Source organism: Notolepis coatsorum (genome assembly GCF_963971535.1).
Source record: "Notolepis coatsorum genome assembly, chromosome: 2".
NCBI lineage: Eukaryota > Metazoa > Chordata > Actinopteri > Aulopiformes > Paralepididae > Notolepis > Notolepis coatsorum.
Window position 1 is genome coordinate 51,608,464 of NC_140166.1, and position 23,986 is coordinate 51,632,449.

The 23,986-nt window shown below is 42.8% G+C and overlaps 2 protein-coding genes across 2 annotated transcripts in view; both read right to left on the reverse strand.

Annotated features, from left to right (window-relative positions):
• LOC311223903 (calcium/calmodulin-dependent protein kinase type II subunit beta) overlaps positions 1 to 6,592 on the reverse strand; it is a gene marked incomplete at its 5' end in the record, with an annotated part of 319,894 nt that extends 313,302 nt beyond the window's left edge. The window contains one exon of the mRNA XM_084308666.1: positions 6,531 to 6,592. Within this exon, the coding sequence (XP_084164792.1) occupies positions 6,531 to 6,592 (62 nt within the window). The remainder of the gene's footprint in view (positions 1 to 6,530) is intronic.
• A 5,144-nt stretch (positions 6,593 to 11,736) lies between these two features.
• Positions 11,737 to 23,986, reverse strand: part of LOC311223353 (protein transport protein Sec24C) — a gene marked incomplete at its 5' end in the record, with an annotated part of 112,958 nt that continues 100,708 nt past the window's right edge. The window contains 4 exons of the mRNA XM_084308144.1: positions 11,737 to 11,941; positions 12,672 to 12,761; positions 14,406 to 14,612; positions 19,726 to 19,905. Of these exons, the coding sequence (XP_084164270.1) occupies positions 11,801 to 11,941; positions 12,672 to 12,761; positions 14,406 to 14,612; positions 19,726 to 19,905 (618 nt within the window). The 3' untranslated portion in view covers positions 11,737 to 11,800. The remainder of the gene's footprint in view (positions 11,942 to 12,671; positions 12,762 to 14,405; positions 14,613 to 19,725; positions 19,906 to 23,986) is intronic.

Here is a 23,986-nt window from a genome sequence, read left to right on the forward strand (position 1 = left end):
GAGGTGTTGGTGTGTGTGTGTGTGTGCTTGTTGAAGTGCGGAGTGGTCCGCCAGTGTGTAATGTATGTGTGTCTCTCTCTCTCCAGTGTGTGTGTCTGTCTGTGTGTCTGTGTGTCTGTGTGTCTGTCTGTCTGTCTGTCTGTCTGTCTGTGTGTCTGTGTGTCTGTCTGTCTGTCTCTCTCTCTCTCTTTCTCTGTGCCCTCACCTCGCTTGTAGTGGCATTAAGACATATTGTTCCTTTTTCCAAAGAAAATAAATATCAGACGGTAGTTGAGACTAATTAGTAGATGATGCAGAGAAAAAGGCAAATGTCTCCAAATGGCTTGTGGCTGTACTGCAGAGTGTACTGTTAAACATCAACATTTTTAGATGAGACCTTTTATACTGATTTAAGGTTTCCAGAAGTAAGTAGGCTAATCCAGCCTTACTAGGCACTATGAATGAATGAAAACTTTATTTAACAGATTGCAGAATGGGTACAATACAGTACGGCTCAATACACACGATTGTTAAGGGGATGCAGACCAGAGAAAGACGTTTGTCTTGTTTACATCAGGGTCCCCCATTTTCAATTCATAGTGACATTTATGACATACACAACATATATGACATCATGACATTTATGGCATAGGGACATACATGACATACAGGTATTTAGTACTGTTATATTTGTGACATATACGATATGCAAATATACAGTACTGATATCCATAGATCCTGACAGAGTATATATGTGATGGGGAGGGGACTGTACATTAGGAGGGGGTGGGTGGGTGGGAGAGAAATATACATACGGTGGGGAGAGAATATATACTGTAGGTTAATCCAGCTTTACTCAGCATTATGGAGGCATATTACTACCAGGAGTAAGTAGGCTAATCCAGCCTTACTCAGCACTATGGAGGCATATTACTACCAGGAGTAAGTACGCTAATCCAGCCTTACTCAGCACTATGGAGGCATATTACTACCAGTTTGTATTTGAAGCTACTTAACCTACTCTTTGAATAAGAAATGCTGTGTTTATTACAGCCTTGTGTGGTCTTACATTATGATAATTATATATAAAACAATTACAATATCCATTATTAAATAGTTATTAATAGTTATTATTCAAGGAAAAAATAGCTCTAGTATCAGTATCGATTCATTATTGGTAGATATACACATTTGGCAGAACATTGTCCCAATGGCTTGTCTTGGAGCCTGGTCAGAGATTGCTGCCCACTGCTAAGTTTCTCATCAGTGAAATCAAAGCTTAGTCGTCCAGGGTGCAGCAACAATGCCCTTGCAACATACTACATGGAGCTGATCGTGGATTATAGGAGAGGTCAGCAGGAGACACACACACCACTGATGATAAACGGGGCTACCGTGGACAGGGTGAGCAGCTTCAAGTACCTGGGGGTCCACATCTCAGAGGACCTGACATGGTCAACACACATAGTCACAGTAGTAAAGAAGGCGAAACAGCGTCTCTACCACCTGAGACAGTTAAGGAAGTTCAGAGTATCGGGGAAGATACTCCAGTCCTTCTACTCAGGAGCTGTAGAGAGCATCCTGACCGGAAACATCACTGCCTGGTATGGAAACAGCACGGCACAGGACAAGAAGGCCCTACAGAGAGTGGTGCGCTCAGCCGAGCGTACCACGGGTATTGCACTACCCCCCCTGCAGGTTCTATACAACAAGAGGTGCAAATCCAGAGCCTGCAGGATAATGAAAGACCCTCACCACCCCAATAACAGCCTGTTTCAGCTGCTGAGGTCAGGCAGACGCCTGCGAACCCCAGCTACTAGGACAGAGCGGCTTAGGCTCAGCTTCTTCCCCCAGGCCATCAGAGCCATGAACAATGAACATTGAGTGCTCAGAACATTGAACTGTCCACACACAAGCACACATGAACACACACACGACACGCACACTGTGCACGCTCACACACGAGCAGCCACTTAACACTTTAACATGAGCGGGCACACACTCATGTCGCACACACGCACACTTATGGCCAAAGGAAAGGACACTTTAAATTAGAATAACAGGAACAGTGTATTGCACTACCAAAGCTAACTAGCATGTCCCACATGCTCTGTAAATAACTATGTACAGATACCGAGATGTCACTCCATGTTACCTGCTACCTGTTACTGCACAATGTTGTTTCCTTCTTTTGATTCTATTATATGTACCACTGTATTGCACATTGTTGCGGGCAAGACCACCCGCATTTCATTGTATACCTGTATGCCGTGACAATTAAAACTCTTGACTTGACTTGACTTGACTTGACTACATAGTGTTGCAGATAGCGAAAAGGGATGAGATTTGCGACTAAAATATAGTCTGCCAATGTTTATACCCACAGTCAATATCCTGTGAGTCAGACTACAGCCTAGACTTTTGAATAGTATTGCTCTTTTTCTCAGCTGTCCCCATCGGATGTATATTTCTCTCCCACCCACCCACCCCCTCCTAATGTACAGTCTCCTCCCCACCGCATGTATATATTCTCTCCCCACCGTATGTATATTTCTCTCCCACCCACTCACCCCCTCCTAATGTACAGTCTCCTCCCCACCATATATATATTCTCGGTCAGGATCTATGGGTAACAGTACTGTATATTTGCATATCATATATGTCACAAATGTAACAGTACTATATACCTGTATGTCATGTATGTCCATATGCCATAAATGTCATGATGTCATGTATGTTGTGTATGTCATAAATGTCACTATGAATTGAAAATGGGGGACCCTGATGTAAACAAGACAAACGTCTTTCTCTGGTCTGCATCCCCTTAACAATTGTGTGTATTGAGCCGTACTGTATTGTACCCATTCTGCAATCTGTTAAATAAAGTTCATTCGTTCGTTCATTCATTCATTCATTCATTCATTCATTCATTCATTCATTCATTCATTCATTCATTCATTCATTCATTCATACATTCAAGTATAAATCGGACTGTCTTGCAATTGTAATACAATATGATTGTGCCAATTCTTTTGTGGAAAATCTATAAGTGAATTGTACCCACATTTCCAACAATGTTGGTCAGATCGTATAGAAATGGTACATTTAGTTTGAGCTTATATACAGTACAGCCCCCAATGTAAGTGTGTGGTTTGTTAATTAAAAAAAATGTAAGATAATGAATAAAACCTTCACTGCAAAGGAACAATGGGGTATTTCAACCCAACTATCACAGCAGAGATACAGGGGGGAAATCTCAACAATTACCATACTTTATATGTTGGATTAAGAGTACCATGTTACAAAAAGCATTATCACATGGATGCCAATCCACTCACACCTGAGTTCCAGCCTTAAAATTGACTGTCTAAATAGTCCCAGTGTCTGCATAATCAAATCCATCTATACACACTGTATACCCATGCAGTGAACACTCAGCCAGCCTTACAGTACGGTAGCTCAAAGAAATATCTTTCTTTTTCGAGAGGAGTGTTTAGAATGGTAGCTTTGCTTCGAACTAACACCATGCTCGGTTGCATTCTTCACTTCACTGTTTCTATTTGTTTGTTTGTTTTTCCCCGAGCAACACCAGGATTTTGCCTGCATGTGCATGGCAAAGCCCACTTGGGCTAGATGAGGAGAAATTGGTTCTCTCAGATCTAGGATGCAAGAAGTGACACTTTGTTGTGATTAGTAGTCCGACGCCAGTTCAGCAGTGAGAATAGTCAGTCCATCCGTTTGTTTACGAAAGCCATGTCATAAGCAATCATAATAATAACAATAACAATAACAATAACAATAACAATAACAATAACAATAATAATAATAATAATAATAATAATAATAATAATAATAATAATAATAATAATAATAATAAACAACGTGGTCCGGTGGGTGAACACAGCACAGCCCAGCCATAGGCTCAAGAGGCATTAGGCTACACTTATCAACGTTTTACTATTTTACACACATTCTCTCTCTCTCTCTCTCTCAAAATTGCACCCAACGACCGAAAAGAAGGAAAGGAAAGAAATTAACCAGTTCAGACAGTGGCTGCTGTGCATTGATTGATTGATTGATTGATTGATTGATTGATTGATTGATTGATTGAATTGATTGAAAACTTTATTAACAGATTGCAGAATGGGTACAGTACAGTACAGCTCAATACATACAATTGTTAAGGGGATGCAGACCAGAGAAAGACTTTCGTCTTGTTTACATCAGGGTCCCCCATTTTCAATTAATCGTAACATATATGACATACATGACATACAGATAGACAGTACTGCTACATCTATACATTTATGACATACCAGATTTGCAAATACAGTGCTGTTTGTGATACCAAAAGAGTCCAGAAAAAAAGTATATACATTTGACGTAGAAACTGGACATTGGATTGGGTAGGTGGGGGGGGGGGGGGGGGGGGGGGGACTGTACATTGGAGGTGGTTGGGTGGGGGGGGGGTTGGGTAGGAGTGGGGTACACTGTACAACTGTACAAACAAAACTGTACATTGGAATATTGACAAGACCATACTTGGTAATTTACTGTACATTGGAGGGGGTTGTGTTCGGACATTTACAGTGGCCAGTTTCGAATTGCAGTCTCCCTTAGGTGTTTTTTGAGAGTGTTTTTGAAAGTGGGTAGTGATTCACATTCCTTTACAGCTTTTGATAGGGCGTTCCACATTGATGTGGCATAATTGCGAACCGTGTTTAGTCCCTTGTTTGAGCCGAATCTGGGTTTAACATGATTTGTGGAGCTCCCTCTGGTGTTGTGATCGTGGTATTCACTGACCTTTGGGAAGTATTTTGACATGTACATGGGTACCTTGGTCGTGTAGTGTATCTTGTAGACCAGGCCCATTGCAAGTTGCTGTACTCTGTCGTCTACTCTAAGCCATCCTAGGTTGTCAAAGTGGGCAGGGATGAGGTGGGTTCTAGGAGTAAGGTCAAGCAGTAGTCTGACCAGTTTGTTTTGAGATGTTTGTAATTTTGTTTTTAGCGCCTTTGAGGTGCTTTGGTACCATGAGGTACAAGCATAGTCGTAGTACCCTTGAATGAGTGCTCCTGCTAGAGTCTTCAGGGTATTCTTGTTTACCAGCGAGGAGATCCGGTACAAGAATCGAGTTCGTTGGTTGACTTTTTTTATTACATTGGATGCCATTTTGTCACAGGAAAGATTTGCCTCTAGGATGGAACCCAGGTAGGTAATATCTTCTTTCCTTGTGACAATATTGTCACCCACTGTAACTGAGAAGCTGTCGGTCTTGCTGAGTTTGTTATTTGAACCGAAGAGAATGGACTCTGTTTTGCCCATGTGTAATGATAGTTTGTTATCAGCTAGCCATATGCAGATTTTGCCTAGTTCTGAGCTGAGGGTTTTTTCAACCTGTAACTTGTTCTTGTCAGAGACCAGCAGGGCTGAGTCGTCCGCAAACAGGAACAAGTTGCAGTCACAAGCTGACGACATGTCATTTGCATAAATTAGGAACAGTAGCGGACCTAGTATGCTTCCTTGTGGAACACCACAGCTCACTGTGAGGGGGGGGGGATAGGGTACCGTTTACCTCCACCATCTGTTCTCTCCCCTCCAGGTAGGATTGCATCCAGCTCACTGATAGACTATCAAAACCAATTGCTTTTAGCTTGTCAATCAGAATGGTGTGATTGACAGTGTCGAAGGCCTTTTGTAGGTTCATATTAGACCATCATTCATATTAGACCATCAAACTATCACCATGATTATTATAATCCAACGCTCTGATGGGCAGTAATGTGAAGAAGAGTCGCTTTTCCTTTTATGGAGGCTACCAGACCAGTAGTGTGTGCTGCTGCTGCTACAGTAGACACAATTCAACAGATAGCCTGTAACTTACTGTACAGCACGAGCAGCCGGTCAGTAAGTCAGGCGCTATAACGGCTGTGTGGCAAGAAGGCGTGTTCCGCCCTCTTGGTGTCTTGACTTGACAGCTAGTCAATGTTTACTTTTTTATCTTTACGTTAGCAGAAAATCTTCCGTGGACGACAGGGGCGTAACTTATTATATACTCTCTTTTCTAGACTCTTTTTGTATCACAAACAGTACTGTATTTGCAAATCTGGTATGTCATAAATGTATAGATGTAGCAGTACTGTCTATCTGTATGCCGTGTGTGTTATATATGTTATGATGAATTGAAAATGGGGGACCCTGATGTAAACAAGACGAAAGTCTTTCTCTGGTCTGCATCCAGGGGTGCAGCATCCCCTTAACAATTGTGTGTATTGAGCTGTACTGTATTGTACCCATTCTGCAATCTGTTAATAAAGTTTTCATTCAATCAATCAATCAATCAATCAAACTTCCACAACTTATGTACAACGGGGTGGCTAAATAGCAAATACTATTTGTGTGCGTAAAGGAGACGCGCGTCGTTGTCGCCCCGAAAAAGAAAGACCACACCAACGACCCAGCTAGTTGCTCAATAACACATAGACTGATACACACTTTACTTTATACAGCGGTTTTTTTTTTTGTTGTTGACAAGTGAACAAACAACTTACTTCCCCAGCTCTTCGTAGAGCTGAAACTCGTCTGTGAATCGTGTACAGGTTGTCGTGGCCATGTCTCCGTATCTCGCGCTTGTCGCGCCTTCTCAGCTCCCGCTGTGTGTCACTCTATAAAAAAATATATATAATAATAATAATAATATTTCTTTCAAAATTCGCGTCCCGTTTAGCTGCCGCCTGTGCAGAGACGGCCGTCGGGTGTCTCTCCGTGGATACTGTGTTGGAGTGAAGGAGGAGCGGGTGGATGTTGAAGGCTATAGTCTGTGGCGAGGAGCAGGGTGGGCGCTTTGCTCTCGTCTCCCCCACTATCCGTCTCTCAGCTACCTACCGACCGACCGACCGAACACTACTGGATCCGTCTGCCCGCCGGTGCGCTCGGTTTCCCTGCAGCTCCGCTCCAAACGCCTTGGCACCGGGTGGGACCGCTCTCCGCTGCCCCCCGTCGGACAGAGTGCGCAACGGCGTGCGTGGGCAACGTAATCACTAAATCACACACACCTCCCCTCACCCACCCGGCGGTGCGGACACTTCCAAATAGGGGCAAATATGAGCGAGGTTATTTGTGTTTTCAAAATGTGGCATCATGCGCATTATAAATAATGCCCGATTATTATCCATTTGGATTCGTGTAGGGTTGTGTGTGTCGTTCTATCTACGTGGCACACACAAGCGCACAAAATGGTATCTTTGAAAAAAAAAATAGCTACTTTCTCAATTAATAAAAAAAAATTAAACTACTTTGTCAAAGTATTCTTCTTTCAGCATTTTATTTTCAGTTACAGTATATTATACACCAAAGATCTTCTCAACATCCTAGCAGACCATTATCTCTTCTCTAGGTTCAAGATTAGTTTGTGTTTTTCACATCATAATTGAGGCGAGTCTTCACTCCCACACAGCCAGCCAGTCAAAGCTGCCAGTCAGTCAGGCCTGGAGCAATGTAGCCCACCTGTCCACCCTCATCAAACCGGTAACCTCCCCTGACCAAGGGAGAGACTAGGCCCACTATAGGCTTCAGGCTGGGTCACTCAACAACACTCACACTCACCTCCCTTCGACCTCCCGCTGCGGAGGAACCCATCCGGGTCACGGCACCATTGTAACCCACCTGGATTCAAACCCAGGTCCCTCAAATGGGAAACAAAACCTCTACCGTATCGAATAAAAGTGACTTTATTTGACCTCGACCTTTACACACACAAACTTGACCTCAAATGAATTAATGAATGAAAACTTTTATTTAAAATGGACACCACAGCTACATTGGACCACTCCAGTCACAGTGGACAGACCAGATGTGTTGTTTGCGTGTTTACAGCACAAGTGCTAGTTTTCAACACCAGGCCATTGAGTCTTTTCTAAAAGATAGATTAACAGCATAATACAGAATAAAAAAAATCACAAATGAGAACAAATAGTTACCAGAACAAGAGTCCATGATCAAAACAACAAAACCAGTCCATGCATACACTGCTGCTTTGATTTCAGCCATACTTTTGAGTCCTCTGTTGAAGATGTCACCAAAAATAATGTCACCAATGGAATTCCTGACCCCAAAAAACCAATATATAGTGGCATTACAAGATGGCCTATGTCAATTTGGGAGGTTTCAGAGGCAAAAAAAAGAAGATCATTAGGAACCAAAACATCTGAACCTTTCAGTTTTGTTTGCGGAGGTCCTAAAAGGTACCAAAACACTTAAGGAAGACATTTGGACAGAACAAATGTTTTGTCCACTAACTACTCTACTAAACACGACTCAGATTCATTCTCATACTATAAATCCCCCAGATATTCTGTAGTTGTTTCCAGCATAAAAACACATACCGTTATATTGTCTGAGTGGGCAATGATGTCATATGGGGTCTGGAATATGACTCGTAATGGGGACCTCTATGTATAAACAGATAACACATAATGGAAAAGTAAAGTTAAGCTAGTGTTTTATTTTGCTCAGTAGATGACTGAGCTTACGAACAGTACATAGACACACACACAGGTGCGGCGTGCAGCACCCACACACAAACACACCTCATAACACCTAGACACTCACATCATCTCCCTTTGACATGCACACGTACGTACACACGCATCACAGGGAGGGATTAGAGGGTTGTCATGGCATTGGAATAAATTAACATTTTCAGTCACGTTTTCAGTTAACAGTGTCACATTTTCAGTTTTTCACCAGAGCCACTAGCTGAATGTCAGCCAGAGGACTTACAGGATACCATTAACACTAAACAATGCACACTCACATCATACAATAATACATGTACCGTTATTCACACAGCAATTCAATGAAAAAGACTCTGTATTGCTCAAAATGTCCCCATGCATTTCCTGAAGCTCCTGCAACTAGGCATCTGTAGCCCAACGGTGTATACTAATAATAATAATCATACTTATTATTATTAATAATAGATGATTACATGATTCATTGAATAATTCTCTGTCCGTATCCTTCTGTTTGTTGGGCCAACAAGGATAGGACCCATCATAGACAAATTAGGGTTTCATTCCATAAAGCCATAGAATGAATGAATAAATATCATAACATCATATGAATACTATGATATTATTTTGTAAGCAAAGGTCTTACAAATTATAGCTAATCATTTCAATAATATTCCATAGTGAGTTTCGCTTTCATGACAGCCATCTCGTTTTTGGGGTTGGAATGAAACTCTTCACATAAAAAAAAAACACAATAAATAGGAAACTGTGTGTGCGAGTGTGTGTGTGTTTATCTTTCCTGTGACAAAATGACATCCAATGTAATAAAAAAAGTCAACCAACGAACTCGATTCTTGTACCGGATCTCCTCACTGGTAAACAAGAATACCCTGAAGACTCTGGCAGGAGCACTCATTCAAGTGTACTACGACTATGCTTGCACCTCATGGTACCAAAGCACCTCAAAGGCGCTAAAAACAAAATTACAAACATCTCAAAACAAACTGGTCAGACTACTGCTTGACCTTACTCCTAGAACCCACCTCACCCCTGCCCACTTTGACAACCTAGGATGGCTTAGAGTAGACGACAGAGTACAGCAACTTGCAATGGGCCTGGTCTACAAGATACACTACACGACCAAGGTACCCATGTACATGTCAAAATACTTCCCAAAGGTCAGTGAATACCACGATCACAACACCAGAGGGAGCTCCACAAATCATGTGTAAACCCAGATTCGGCTCAAACAAGGGACTAAACACGTTTCGCAATTATGCCACATCAATGTGGAACGCCCTACCCAAAGCTGTAAAGGAATGTGAATCACTACCCACTTTCAAAAACACTCAAAAAACACCTACGGGAGACTGCAATTCGAAACTGGCCCCTGTAAATGTCCTAACACAACCCCCTCCAATGTACAGTAAATTACCAAGTATGGTCTTGTCAATATTCCAATGTACAGTTTTGCTTGTACAGTATACAGTACAGTTGTACAAAACTGTCTACACTGGTTAGGCTTAGGCGCTCGTTCGAAGTCGGTTAAGGTTAGAGTTTGTCTTAGAGCATGGCGATAGAACGCCTGCCCTCAGTGCCCTGATTCCGACGGTTAAGCTTAGGCACTCTTTCGAAGTCGGTTAAGGTTAGAGTTTGTCTTAGAGCATGGCGATAGAACGCCAGGTGCTTTGCAGGCTGTTCGACACGGAAATGAGCAAAGACACAGCTCTTCACGCTATTGGGCGCACATGTCACATGACCAGAAACGTCAGTGGCCAATCAGATTCGCAAATCGCCGAACTCCGTTGTAGAAAATATAGACGCGTCCCCCCCACCCCCCACCTACCCAACCTCCTCCAATGTACAGTTTCTACGTCAAATGTATATACTATTTTTTCTGGACTCTTTTCGTATCACAAACAGTACTGTATTTGCAAATCTGGTATGTCATAAATGTATAGATGTAGCAGTACTGTCTATCTGTATGTCATGTATGTCATATATGTTACGATTAATTGAAAATGGGGGACCATGATGTAAACAAGACGAAAGTCTTTCTCTGGTCTGCATCCCCTTAACAATTGTATGTATTGAGCTGTATTGTACTGTACCCATTCTGCAATCTGTTAATAAAGTTTTCAATCAATTAATCAATCTCATCTGTAAGAGGGTTGTGTAATTGTGTGAGGGGAGGGATGGACGCAGAGAGGGATCATGGAGGTGGGGCTTGGTAGGTAATTGGACATTTTCAGTAGTGATTAGGGCTGAGACAATTAGTCATCAAAATCCACAAACGTTGCATTGCGTTTCATCAGAGTTATAAACACGAAACGACACGACCACTTTCGAATCAGCGTTGCAATGAACTATAGGAATCAGCAGGGGGCAGTATCACCTGTCTAACGTGCACCAGGGCATACCGAAGGAGAAACTTTCCATGCAACAAAAAACGAGAATTAAAGATGGCAGAAGACAGAGACGAAGCAACAAATAAATAGGAGGAGCCAGGCTTTCAGAAGTCTGGCAGCAAACCAAACAAGACACACAATGAACTGGCCTTCAGCACTGCAGTTATACACAAGTTGTATCTGAACGTACCAGAACCATGTTGAAAAACAGAGTTGTAATGGGGGAGGTTGCTATTTCAGAGATGTTAACTGCAATTAGGTGACTCATTGAAATACCAGTAGCCCGTCTTGTAAGCCTTTTGATTAAAAAAAAATAATGTTGGTTGTCATTTAAACTGATTAAATGTGCTATAGATAAATCTTTTATGTTGAGTAATCATAAAAAAAAAAAAAAAAAGATGAATACATCCACATAGCACTTAGAAAGGAGCAGAATAAAAGTATTGCTTTTCCCCCCAAAAAAGTATTGATTCATGAATTTATCATTTAAAAAAAAATTTGCGGGTCCAAAATGAACATTGTCGTTTACATGTTGCAGGCATGTAATCCCCTCCCTACTCCCCATTTCCTCACCTGGAATGCACCCGATTGGATAAATGAGAGTGGCGCTCTAGTGCGACATCTAGTGGCTGAATGTCATCTCTATAGCACCTTTAATCTTTGTTCTGAATAGTTAACCACAACCGCATTCTTCAAACGAAGAATTACAATTAAATTGTAAGCCCTCTCTCCCGCAAAAAGTCATTGTGATATTTGTTCAGTTTATTGGCTTTAGTACAACATTCACACATATGGATTACATAGTTACCCTGTATAATTTAGTTAACCGTCTGTAGTGTGGTAGTGAAAGGGTTAACCTTCTGTGGTGTGGTAGTGAGAGGGTTAAAGTAAAGACAGAGGTCACTGCAGGAGCCTGACGGAGTTGACATGGAGGTGGTAGAGGAAGTCTGCGTAGGAGGCTCCTCCGTTGGGACTCTTGTCCTCCACTAGCTGGCGCTGTAGGGCTTCCTCACAGCCGTCCCCCTGCTTCACCACCCACAGCTGACACACACACACACACACACACACACACATCAGAATCAGACACACTTTTGTGGTGCGCTAGCTTACATTGTGAGTGAACTCTCATTTACATCAACCATGGTTCTCTGAATACCATCTGTACTAAAGGGGGGGGGGGGGGGGGTGCATCTTATCGTCGTTGTCGGATGAAAACCTCTCATCTCCAAAAAGTTTACTTCCTGGAAATTCTGAAAAACAGCTTCATTTTCAGATGAACATCCATGTATTCTTAAAGACATACATTGGGTTTTCAATGTGTTTCATATGTCTAGTCCTAGTTTAATTTACTCAGTTTATTTGATCAGGGACAGTGCATATCAATCAACAGTTATACAATTATAAATTAATACAAATTAAAAACTGTAAATATGCCAACATTAGCCGGGTTGCTAGTTTTCAGTTGTAGTCCCTGGGCTAGATGTTTAAGCCAGGGTCATGGAACTGGCTCACATGACGGAGAACCATGTAAACATTCATTCCCAGTTAAAAAAAAAAAAAAAAAAAAAGGGAAAATTACCAAAATTGGAGATAAGTGGTTTTCATCTGACAGCGACGTTATAATAGTTGTGCCGTGGAGCCAGCCCTTCCTGTTTAGGAGTTAAAATAGGGTGGTTTCCTATTGGGGAGCAAGGGACTGTGGATTCACTCGACCAAACCTTGTTGGCGTGCATCACAGTCACGAAAGGGGCTAGCTTGTTGGCAGGTTTACCTTGCGAGCGTAGGGCGCCTGGGTGTTCAGTGTGTGGATGAGGGATCGGATGCTGGTGGATAGAGGGTTGTCCAGAGCGGGCAGCTTGGTCTGAAGAAGCCCACAAGCAGACACACAGAATTTACTTTTTGTCCTCAACACCTTTATACGACATTCTCTATAGTCTACCCCATATAACTCTGTATGATAGCATGTACAATAATGCTGTATATACATATATATATTTACCGTATATATACGTATATCCATATCTGTCTGAATATACCTGCATATAATCCTTTCTATATACCCATTTATACACCTGCATATAACCCATATAACCCTGTATGATAGCATGTACAATAATGCTGTATATCGTATATATACATATCTATTTACCATATATATACATATCCATATCTGTCTGACTATACCTGCATATAATCCTTTCTATATACCTATTTATACACCTGCATATAATCCATAATAACTCTGTATGATAGCATGTACAATAATGTTGTATATATCGTATACACATTTATATTTACCGTATATATATATGTATATCCATATCTGTCTGAATATACCTGTATATAATCCTTTCTATATACCTATTTATACACCTGCATATAACCCATATAACTATGTATGATAGCATGTACAATAATGCTGTATATACCATATACATATAATATTTACTGTATATATATTTATCCACATCGGTCTGTATATACCTGCATATAATCCTTTTTACATACCTGTATATATATCTGTACATATCCCTTACCTACTCTTACTAGTTATACAACTGGTCAATATGACTTACTACCATAACACTGTACATACATCCGATTAGTGCGATTACTCAGTAGTACTCATTTATATATTTGGTATCCAGTTTAATGACCTGTACATTGTATATTGCTATTGCACTTTACGGTTACATTTGCACTCTGGTTAGATGCCAAACATCTTTTCGTTGTACTGTACTTGTGCTGCATAATAACAATACATTTGAATCTAGTCTAATCTCTTCCAGCAACTCATTTTCAAGTAGCCTAGTGAGCTAGACCTTGCTCCTATACTGCTAACTATAATGCTCAAGAAGTGGTTGCATTGAGGAATCGCTAAAACTGCAAAAACCAAGGAAGGGATGTGTCAATGTCTCTCCGGTGGTGGTTGAGATGTTCTGTGGCAGTTTTTCACACAGCTAGACTTCCCAACCATCTTCTAACATAAAAATCTGCACAGTCAATCAGAGTGATCCTCAACAAATCAGGGGAAATGTGATGTTAGCTTCCCAAGCCAAGCCCTATGCCGTAGGGTGTCGGTTTAACAAGCCAGAATATCATTAGCTAATATCAGGAAGTGGACCCAGAGTAGTGTCAGTTGAATGGGCTTTTGCCAAAAACATAAAAAAAAATGTTAGCTTGAAAAAATGCAAACAATTAGAATAGGTGGTTTTGCTCATCTAACAGGCTGTCATTTCAAATTATGTATTTTGCGCAGTGATTTAGAATTTTAAAACTACATTAGAATGAACAAGACTATATCTTAACATTTGGAAGCACACCACAAAATACAACCCTTCCTCTGTGAAAGTGATGGTTCGAGACCAGGCTAATATTACTCTCCTTTTCCGTTTCCTTCCATCACTTTCTTCTTCACTACCCATCTATTCTTCCTTTCTGCCATCCTTCTCTCTCGTCCCCCTCTCTATACCCTCCATCCTGCCCATTCCTCTCAAACCCTCACCTCTCCAGAGGGCAGCGATGAGAAGCAGTTGGCGTTGAAGAGCTGGACCAGGGTGTACGTGGGGACGTGGCTACCCACCCAGAGCAGCAGCGCCAGGGGTCCGTGGACCAGGTAGAGACCCCCGGGCTCCAGGCTAGCAGCACTGCACCGCACAGCCTCCGCTAGGCTAGGAGGGCTCACTCTGCTGGAGCTATTCACAGACAGTGGCTGTAGACACGCAAGCGAAGAGACAGGTTAACCAGGGCCACCACTTTCTCCTATATGCCATCATGCAATCTTTTATCATTTAAAACTAGTGTCTATTAGCTCTATGGCACTCGGGACATACACGACACCATTCAATATTATCTTGATATTTTGGGGGGTAAAAAGGGAAAGAAAACAATTACTCAAAACAATGCCATTTTCCAAATATTTCTTATGGAACTGTAAACAGAAGCGTTACGTTTCTCTTAAGTTATTCGTATAACCACTAAACTGCTAAGCAGACATAAGGAGAAGGGGGGAAATAAACAAAAAACTACCTTTACAGGTGGAAGCCTCAAAATGAGTAGATAAGAAAATAAATCAAGTCCAAAAAACAGGACAACACTCAATAGAGGTATTATAGAAAAACTGAAATAAGCCACAAAGGCACCTCCTAATAACAAAGAACTTAAATAACAATAAACCTGCATTAACTCATACAGCGGCAGTCACGATGATAGTCGGGTTAACTCGCCATCGCTTGAGCGCCAGACCAGAGTATAGTCAGGTTTTAATCGTTATTTCTTTTATTAGCGATATCCATTCATTTTCATCCATCCAGCCTGATGTTATCGTTGGGAATGGGTCTGAGCTCGCAAAAGGGCAAATACCGCCGCCTATGCCTTCCAGGTTGTACTGCACTCCACTGGGACTGGTGTAGTTTCTTTTCTGGGACAATCGAAGCCGTGCTGGCGTGGTTTAAATACTCAGGCGAGGTAACCGGTTTCAACGATACATTTGCGAGGCTGCCCCCCCCCCCCCCCCCCCTCAATGTGCAATGCTGTTGAACATGGCACGGACCTCCGCGCCCAGTACTTCAAATGGCGATCAGATAATTGGATTATTTCTTTTGCATTACATCAGATACAAGGTAAGAACACTATATATAAATTTGATCGTTGATCTGATATGTCTTTCTACCGCAATCGCGGCTGTGTGTGTGTGTGTGCGTGGCTGTGTGCCGTTGAGTTTGAGGAGGCTGCGGCGGAGCCACGCGGTCCAATGCTCTTTTCATGTATGCGCGAGGAAGGATAATAATGATAATCTAGCGTTGATTTCAGGAAGATACGATAATCCGGCAAAAAATTACGTGTTTAGTGTATTCCACTAAAGGGCTATTATCGCGTATTTTCCTGGAATTACTCAGAATCACCAAAACTAGGCGGTCGGGTGGCGTAGCGGAGATTGCGCTCGTCGCCAATGCAAGAGGCTGCGGTCTCGACTCCCGGAGTCAGCATTGCCCTGCGGCTTGGGCCGGTCGTCATACTAACTCGTTTGGCTGAGTTAGGGGGAGGGAAGTCGTGGGTGGTAATCTGGCATTGTGGAGGAAATGGTGAAGGCAGCGTGACCTCCCACGCGTTACAGAGCTTTCAGAGCTTTCTCCACCGCAGCGCCTAGATTGTGGAACAGCCTCCCCCTCAGCGTACGGACTGCCCAGACCGTACAGGCTTTTAAATCACTCTTGAAAACCTACCTGTTCTCCTTGGCCTTCCCCCCTACTTAACCACCACTAGACCCCTGGCCCTTCTATCCTCTTTGTTTTACTGTGTCCTACCAGTTTTTATTACTTTCATTGCTTTATTATGTTTTTAATCCTATATCTTGCACCATATTGTTTTGTTTTTTTGTTGCCTTCATTGCTTTGCTATGTTTTTTTTTTTTTTTTTTTTATCTTATACCTTGCCTCACACTATTTTGTTTTTATCAACTTGCTTGTGAAGCACTTTGGTGTCAGCTGCCGCTGCCTGGAAATGTGCTATACAAATAAAACTGACTTGACTTGACTTGACGCTTCACCAATGAGAGTCCTCGCTGCCAGGTGAGAAGAGAGCCACTGGCTGTCTCCACATGTGTCGGAGGAAGCATGTGGTGGACTTCAGGGTTCCCTTGTACCAACCAGTAGGAGCAACATGCGCACAACAACCAGGTAGGGGAGGGGGGGAATTGGCACAACGACTAAATTGGGATGGGGAGAAAAATAGAAAAATCAGGCGGAGAAAAAGAGGATAAAAAAAAGAATCACCAAAACTATACTCGTATTCAAAAGGCTATAAAACGAAAATGTACCGATGAAAAAACAATCCGTTTTGTACATGTTGACTGGATGCAACTAACTGATAATCGACGGGTGTATTAGATCCATAGCTATACTTTAAGATATATTTTAAGGACTCGCAAATCTCACAGTCCCCCCATTGACTTACAGCGGTGGCGCACTAGCTCCATCTCGTGGATTAAGCGATGGCGCTGAATGAGTTAAGGGAGTTTATGTGCAGTAGTGGACAAATGACAGTTCTAAAGAGAAAAGAAAACTGTCATGAAAAGAAACACTACAATAAAAGCTTCAAAACCCAGCTTCTAGAAAGTGTAAAATAAAGCCAGTAGCCTAAAACCAGAATGGCTACAGAGAAAGGCAAAATGCTGAACAGGGCACAGAACAGAACTACACTAATATAATAAGAAAGCCTGGTCGGAAGGATAGCCAACACAAAAGGGAATGAGAAAGCAGCTAACCCTGCGAGATTCAAACTTAAATAGACTGCTACCATAGGCACAGCTGCACTGAATCAGGTGCAATCAAGCCCACACACCTGCCCTACCAAGGGGCAATTAACCACAGAGTCCAGTGATCGACAGCTGTCCATCACAGGAATACGAAACAAAAACCATGACAATATCACAATCCATCTTCTCCATTTCTTCGTCTCCCAGGTTGCATATTGTCACATTTTCATATCGCGGATATATACAGTATAGCGGCACAATATAAGTTGTCACGCCCCCAGGGTTCACACAGACATTGCAAAATGAAATTTAAGGACTTTTAAGTACTTTTCCAATCACTATTTTACATTTTCAAGGATGTCACTTGAAGGATACAATTCACTTTTTAATTTGAAAATTTTTTTATTATCTTTTTCCCCCTCCTTTTTCCGATTTTTCTCCCATCCCACTGTTAAGGCGCTCCCATAGTCCAGCAGACTGTACACAGAGCAGACTCCGCGGATGTCCGCTTGAGCTTTGATCTCAGCGGACAGCAGACCCACAGGTGCGACGCTCCTATTTTCTGACGCGCGGACATCCGCGCCGCTGACTTGGTGTCACACAAAACGCTGCTCGGCGTTTTGGTTGACATTGAACTGCATTAAATGTGACACTGCGCAAGCGATTGGTGGCGCGAGGAGAGAGATGAGCCTGTGAAGCTCTCTCTCTCTCTCTCTCTCTCTGGTGGCGCGAGGAGAGAGATGAGCCCGTGAAGCTCTCTCTCTCTCTCTCTCTCTCTACATCTCTCTCTCTCTCTACATGTCTCTCTCTCTCTCTCTCTCTCTCTCTCTCTCTCTCTCCCTCTCTCTCTCCCCCGCTGATAATGTTCCCTCTGATCTGCGGTTCTGCCAGTACAGTAGAACAGACAGAATTGTGGGAAATGTAGTAAAACTGGTGCGAGAAATGTAGGAAATAGACCGCGGACATCCGCTGAGATCTGCTCGACTATGAAAGCTCAAAGAGCCGCGCGGACACCCGCGGAGTCTGCTCTGTGTACAGTCTGCTCGACTATGGGAGCACCTTTAGTCGTTATGCCAATACCCAACCCCCTTCCTGGTTGTTGCGCACTTTCCCCTACTGTTGGTCCGAGAGGCCGGAGACTGTCACATGCTTTCCTCCGACGCATGTGCAGCCAGCCGGCAGACAGCCTGGCAGCGCAGATTCTCACTGGGAGAGTGTAACGTGTGGAAGGCCGCACTACCTCTCTCCAGATCCTACCCTCGCTGAGCAGGCGCCCCGACCGAACTGTAGGGGTCGCTGTCCACAACGCCCAGGACACACCCGCCAGCTTTCCCCACCCCCTAATACTGCCAATTGTATTAGTGTGAACGGCCAGCCAAGCTGGTGACAACGCCGGGAGCTGGATTTGAACATGCGAACCCAGCGTCTCCAGCGTTGGTGACGAGCGCAATCTCCGCTACGCCACCTGACCGCCCTACAATTCACTTTTAAATGCTGTTTTTTTTAAGCATCTTCTTGGCCTGCTTGCCAGCTAGAGAGCAAGCTAGAGCATCACACACGAAGAAGAAATTAGGAAAAGCAGTTGGAGACAGCAACGTCAGATTTGATTAAAACAGATCTTTTTTTTTTAACTACAGAATTTCTTGATTCAGAACTATTTGATCGTGGATGAACAAAACATATGATCATGGATGAACAAAACATTCAATGTGAATGGTTGATTTGAATTTCAACGACTTTTTAAGCACCTTGTTAAAAAAATTGGCTGTTTTCAAGCAATTCCAGGCCTCGACTTTTTTTTGTGTAAAAGAAATCAAGCACTTTAACCCTTTCAATACCACACTACCAAACGGTTAACCCTTTCACTGCGACAACGCAGAAGGTTAACCCTTTCACTGCCCCGCGACAAAGGGTTAACCCTTTCACTACCACACTACAGAAGGTTAACCCTTTTACTATCACACCTGTGGTGTGATAGTAAAAGGGTTAACCTTCTGTAGTGTGGTAGTGAAAGGGTTAAGCCCTTCAAGGACCTTGTGCGGACCCCCCCGGTAGCGGCACAATATAAGTCGTCACACCCCCTATAATCACCACCACCAGCAGCACCAGCAGCACCCGCCCTCCTCACCAGTGGCAGCAGCAGCACTAGCAGCACCAGCAGCACCCGCCCTCCTCACCAGTGGCAGCAGCAGCACTAGCAGCACCAGCAGCACCCGCCCTCCTCACCAGTGGCAGCAGCAGCACTAGCAGCACCAGCAGCACCCGCCCTCCTCACCAGTGGCAGCAGCAGCACTAGCAGCACCAGCAGCACCCGCCCTCCTCACCAGTGGCAGCAGCAGCACTAGCAGCACCAGCAGCACCCGCCCTCCTCACCAGTGGCAGCAGCAGCACTAGCAGCACCAGCAGCACCCGCCCTCCTCACCAGTGGCAGCAGCAGCACTAGCAGCACCAGCAGCACCCACCCTCCTCACCAGTGGCAGCAGCAGCACTAGCAGCACTAGCAGCACCCGCCCTCCTCACCAGTGGCAGCAGCAGCACTAGCAGCACCAGCAGCACCCACCCTCCTCACCAGTGGCAGCAGCAGGGGGTAGAAGTGCGTGGCGATGCCCCGGGGGTCCATGGAGAGCACCTGGCAGCGCAGCTGGAGCCGCTGGTGGATGGAGCTGTGCAGGCCGGGCAGCAGGACCTCGCTCTTCCGCACGCTGTTCACGTAGACGGGCAGCGCCCGCAGGTACTTGGGGAGCACCAGCTATACGGAGCACACCACCACCATCATCATCAACTAGGGATGTCCGATATTGGCATTTTTATAATTTTTTTTTTTTTACATTTATTTTACCTTTATTTACCCAGGCAAGCAAGTAATAACAAATTCTTATTTTATTTATTGTCAAAAGTATGCATAATGTTGTGTTAATTCCACGACAAGAGATATGTAATGTTAATTACCTGAAATTATTCTGTTTTTGGGGGGGGGGGAACCCTGCATATATCGGTATCGGTTGATATCGGTATCGGAAATTAAGAGTATATTTATCGTAAAAAAAGCCAATATCGAACATCCCTATCATAAAAACTTTATTTATTCTCGAAATGACAATCGAGGTCACCCTCATTTTCAATGTAGTCGAGACTTCTACAGACATTTCAATGCACGCATTTCTATAAATATAACAATAGTAAATATTATTACATGGCGTTTTCACATTCACCGAAATGCTTGCTTGTGATTGGTCAATAGCGCGCGTCAGAGGTCCGATATTACCCGATAACGGACCTCTGCCGAGCAATAATGACCGCTGTGCGCAGCTGTTCGCAATCAAGCCCACTGACATCAGTGCAATCAGACACTGCCGGCTGCTGGGGAAGCTGCCAGCGATGACAGGGCGGAGCAACGAGCGGAGCCAGAACCAGTGTTGCGAGTCGATGTAAAATGAATTAGGTATATTGTTAGTAAGTTAGCCATGTAATAAGCGGGATAATGTATAGCTATACTCGATCATTGTCGCAAAATAATTGACCTTCACTGACGTTTAAAACACCTCGCCGAGGCGGCTCGGTATTTTAAACTCTGCATCGGTCAATTATTTTGCGACAATGACCTCGTAGCTATACATTATCCCTTACTTAATAACCATCTATATACAGTACTCTTCACACATGGACCGCAGTCCAGAGTGCACCACAGTAATTGGTACAAAATGAACATAAAATCAGCACACAAATGGACAAAATAAAAAAAATGTCATACATTTCAGACATAAGATAGGTATAAAAGACATAAAAGTAGTGCAATGTAAACGTGCAGATTTAAGAATAGGCATACATGGTCACACGTGCAGCCGGCAACATACAGTATTCATGGTGGTAATATTGAACACGTTCTCCTGTTCGGAATCCCAACCCTGCTTTTTTGGTTGTTGTTGTTGTTGTAGTTTTGTTTGTTTGTTTAGACATTTATTTTTAGAGAACGTTAAAAAGAGACCTAAAGATTTGTTGGATGAATATGTGAATACGTCAATTAATAAAAACAAAAAGGAAATGGGTCCATTATCTCATTACTGCAGAAATAAGAGCATGTTACCATCATTATTTTATGTATATTATTATTTAAAAAAAAAATTATGTGTGTGTATGTGTGTGTGTGTATGTATGTATGTATGTAATAGTATGTGTGTGTGAGTATGTGTATGTATGTGTGTGTAGGTGTGTGTATGCATGTATGTATGTATGTATGTATGTATGTATGTATGTATGTATGTATGTATGTATGTATGTATGTATGTATGTATGTATGTATGTATGCATGTCTGTGTGTGTATGTATATACGTGTATGTGTGTGTATGTGAGTGTGTGTATGTGAGTGTGTGTATGTATACCGTAAATCCTCTAATAGTGACCTCTATTCAATAAAAAAACGACTCTATTAATGACCGGGTGCGCTGTTGAAATAAGCTATTATAAGCCGACCTAATACAAACCGGATTACTAATATACGCGCGAGCGAACCTCTCCTTACTTCCGTATATATATGGAACACGGGTCGCGCGCAGCACGTAACACAGCAACAACAGAGCAAGCATGGCTACCGGTACTAAACAGAGACGAAAGTTTGACGTTAAGTTTATGCGGCGGAGCATTCGGGAGAGAAAGCCGCAAAGCACTTTAACATTGATTCTCCACTTTATTGGCCAGGCGACTTATTCTTTTTAAGTGGAAACATACTCAACCTCCATCTCACAATAGGTGGGTTAAGGAACTACTATTATCTATTAATCTTGAAAAGCTCAGATTCTCCCTCAAAGGCCCTACTGGCTCCCTGAATACCTTTGAGAAGACTTGGAGACCCCTTTTAAAGCACATAGAATCCTTGACATCCCTGCCTGGTTGTGACGACTGAGCCCCCCCCCCCCCTCTGTTTTTTCCCTATTTTTATTTATTTCTTAAAATGTTTTGTCTTTTCATCTCAGTTATATTAGTATCATAGGTTTTTTTATTTTATACTTTTATTTTTCTGTCACATTTTTATTTTGTATTTGTGTATTATATGTATGTTTGTTGTCGCTCTTCGTGGGGTGGGGTGGGGTTGCGTGTAGCTTATTCCCAGCGGAAGAGTGCGTCGCGTGCTTCCGCGTTTTCTCTGATTGGCCATGTGACCACGGCAGCGTGAGAGAGCTGCAGCGCGGAAATAGGCTGTCTATTGCCTCGCGCTGCAGCGCGGAAATAGGCTGTCTATTGCCATTATCCAAGACAAACTCTAACCTTAACCAGCTCCTTAACAGCGCCTAAACTTAACCCTTCTAACCTTAACCAACTCCGAAACAATGCCTAACCTTAACCTTAACCATGCCTAACCTTAACCTTAACCATAACCAACTCCGAAAGAATATTGCCATTCTCTAAGACAAACTCTAACCTTAACCAGCTCCTTAACAGCGCCTAAACTTAACATGCCTAACCTTAACCATAACCAACTCCGAAACAATGCTTAAAGTTAACATGCCTAAACTTAACCGGCGAAAGAATGCACGTTAAAAAAAAAAAAAAAAATTGAAGGGATTCGAACTTGTCACGAACGGACCGGAGGATCCACAGCAAGGCAGCGCTGCCAGTTGAGCTAAGCGTCGAATGAAAAACATAGGGGATTACGGCTACATAATGCCGCAAGCTCTGCCGCTCCGCTCTGCGGCTGCCGCGCTGCCGCGGGGCGTGTCGCAACCAATCAGGGAAAACGCGGAAGCACTCAGCAGCACTCTTCCGCTGGGAATAAGCTATAGGCGGTGGGGTTAGGGGATAGGAAAGGGAAATGGGAAAAAAAATTAAATAAAAAATGGATGTCTGCATAATTTTGAAAACTCTTCCAATAAAGAAAGTTATTGAAAAAAATAAAGACATTGATTCCAGACAAATCCGATATTGGGAAAAAACAAAGGAATGAGCTGAAAGCAGCCGACGGTAAAAGAGCACGCATAACTGGAGGGACGGACGAAAAAAAGTGAGCGAGGAGATGGAGACACTACTTTCCGAGTGGATTCATGCGACAAACACAACCGTGTGTCGCGCAAAATGATACAAAGAAAAGCAATGGACATCTACCCAACAGTGAGTGATGGAGGCAAGGCGTCTGTGGCCAGTAAGGGTTGGCTAGAGAAGTTTCTACACCGTGTAAGCTGCGTTGATGATGTTATAGTTAATACTGGGGCTGCAACGATTAGTCGACATAATCGACGATGTCGATTATAAAAAATCACTGACGAGGAATTGCTGCGTCGATTAGTCATTAAAAAAAATTATAATATTTTTTATTTGTATTTTTTGCACTACCTATCTCTGTGAAAGTGGCTTCTCAGCTCTGGTCCAGCCAGCTGAAGACTTCTTAGCTTAACATAACAGACCGACAGTAAGTTTGGGGGAACTAGTGGGATAACTGGGGATGTTGTTTGGTCCTGACAAGAGTCTCAAAGCAACTCTGAGGTCATGCTCAATGTCCAATCTGTTCCTCTGCTCTGTCTTTAGCTGGACCAGAGCTGAGAAGCCACTTTCACAAAGATAGGTAGTGCAAAAAAAAAAAAAATTAAAAAAGAATTTATTTTATTTTTATTTTTTATTATTTTTTATATAATTGTTTTTCGATTAGTCGACTAATCGAAAAAATTATTGACAGATTAGTCGACTACCAAAATAGTCATTAGTTGCAGCCCTAGTTAATACTGTACCATATCTTTTATTTTATTATTTGCAGCTGAACTTGACTGTTATTAGCCTAACTGTATATAGGCCTACGTATATATACAGGCATTTGAATGGGCAATAAATAGGATGGACCACA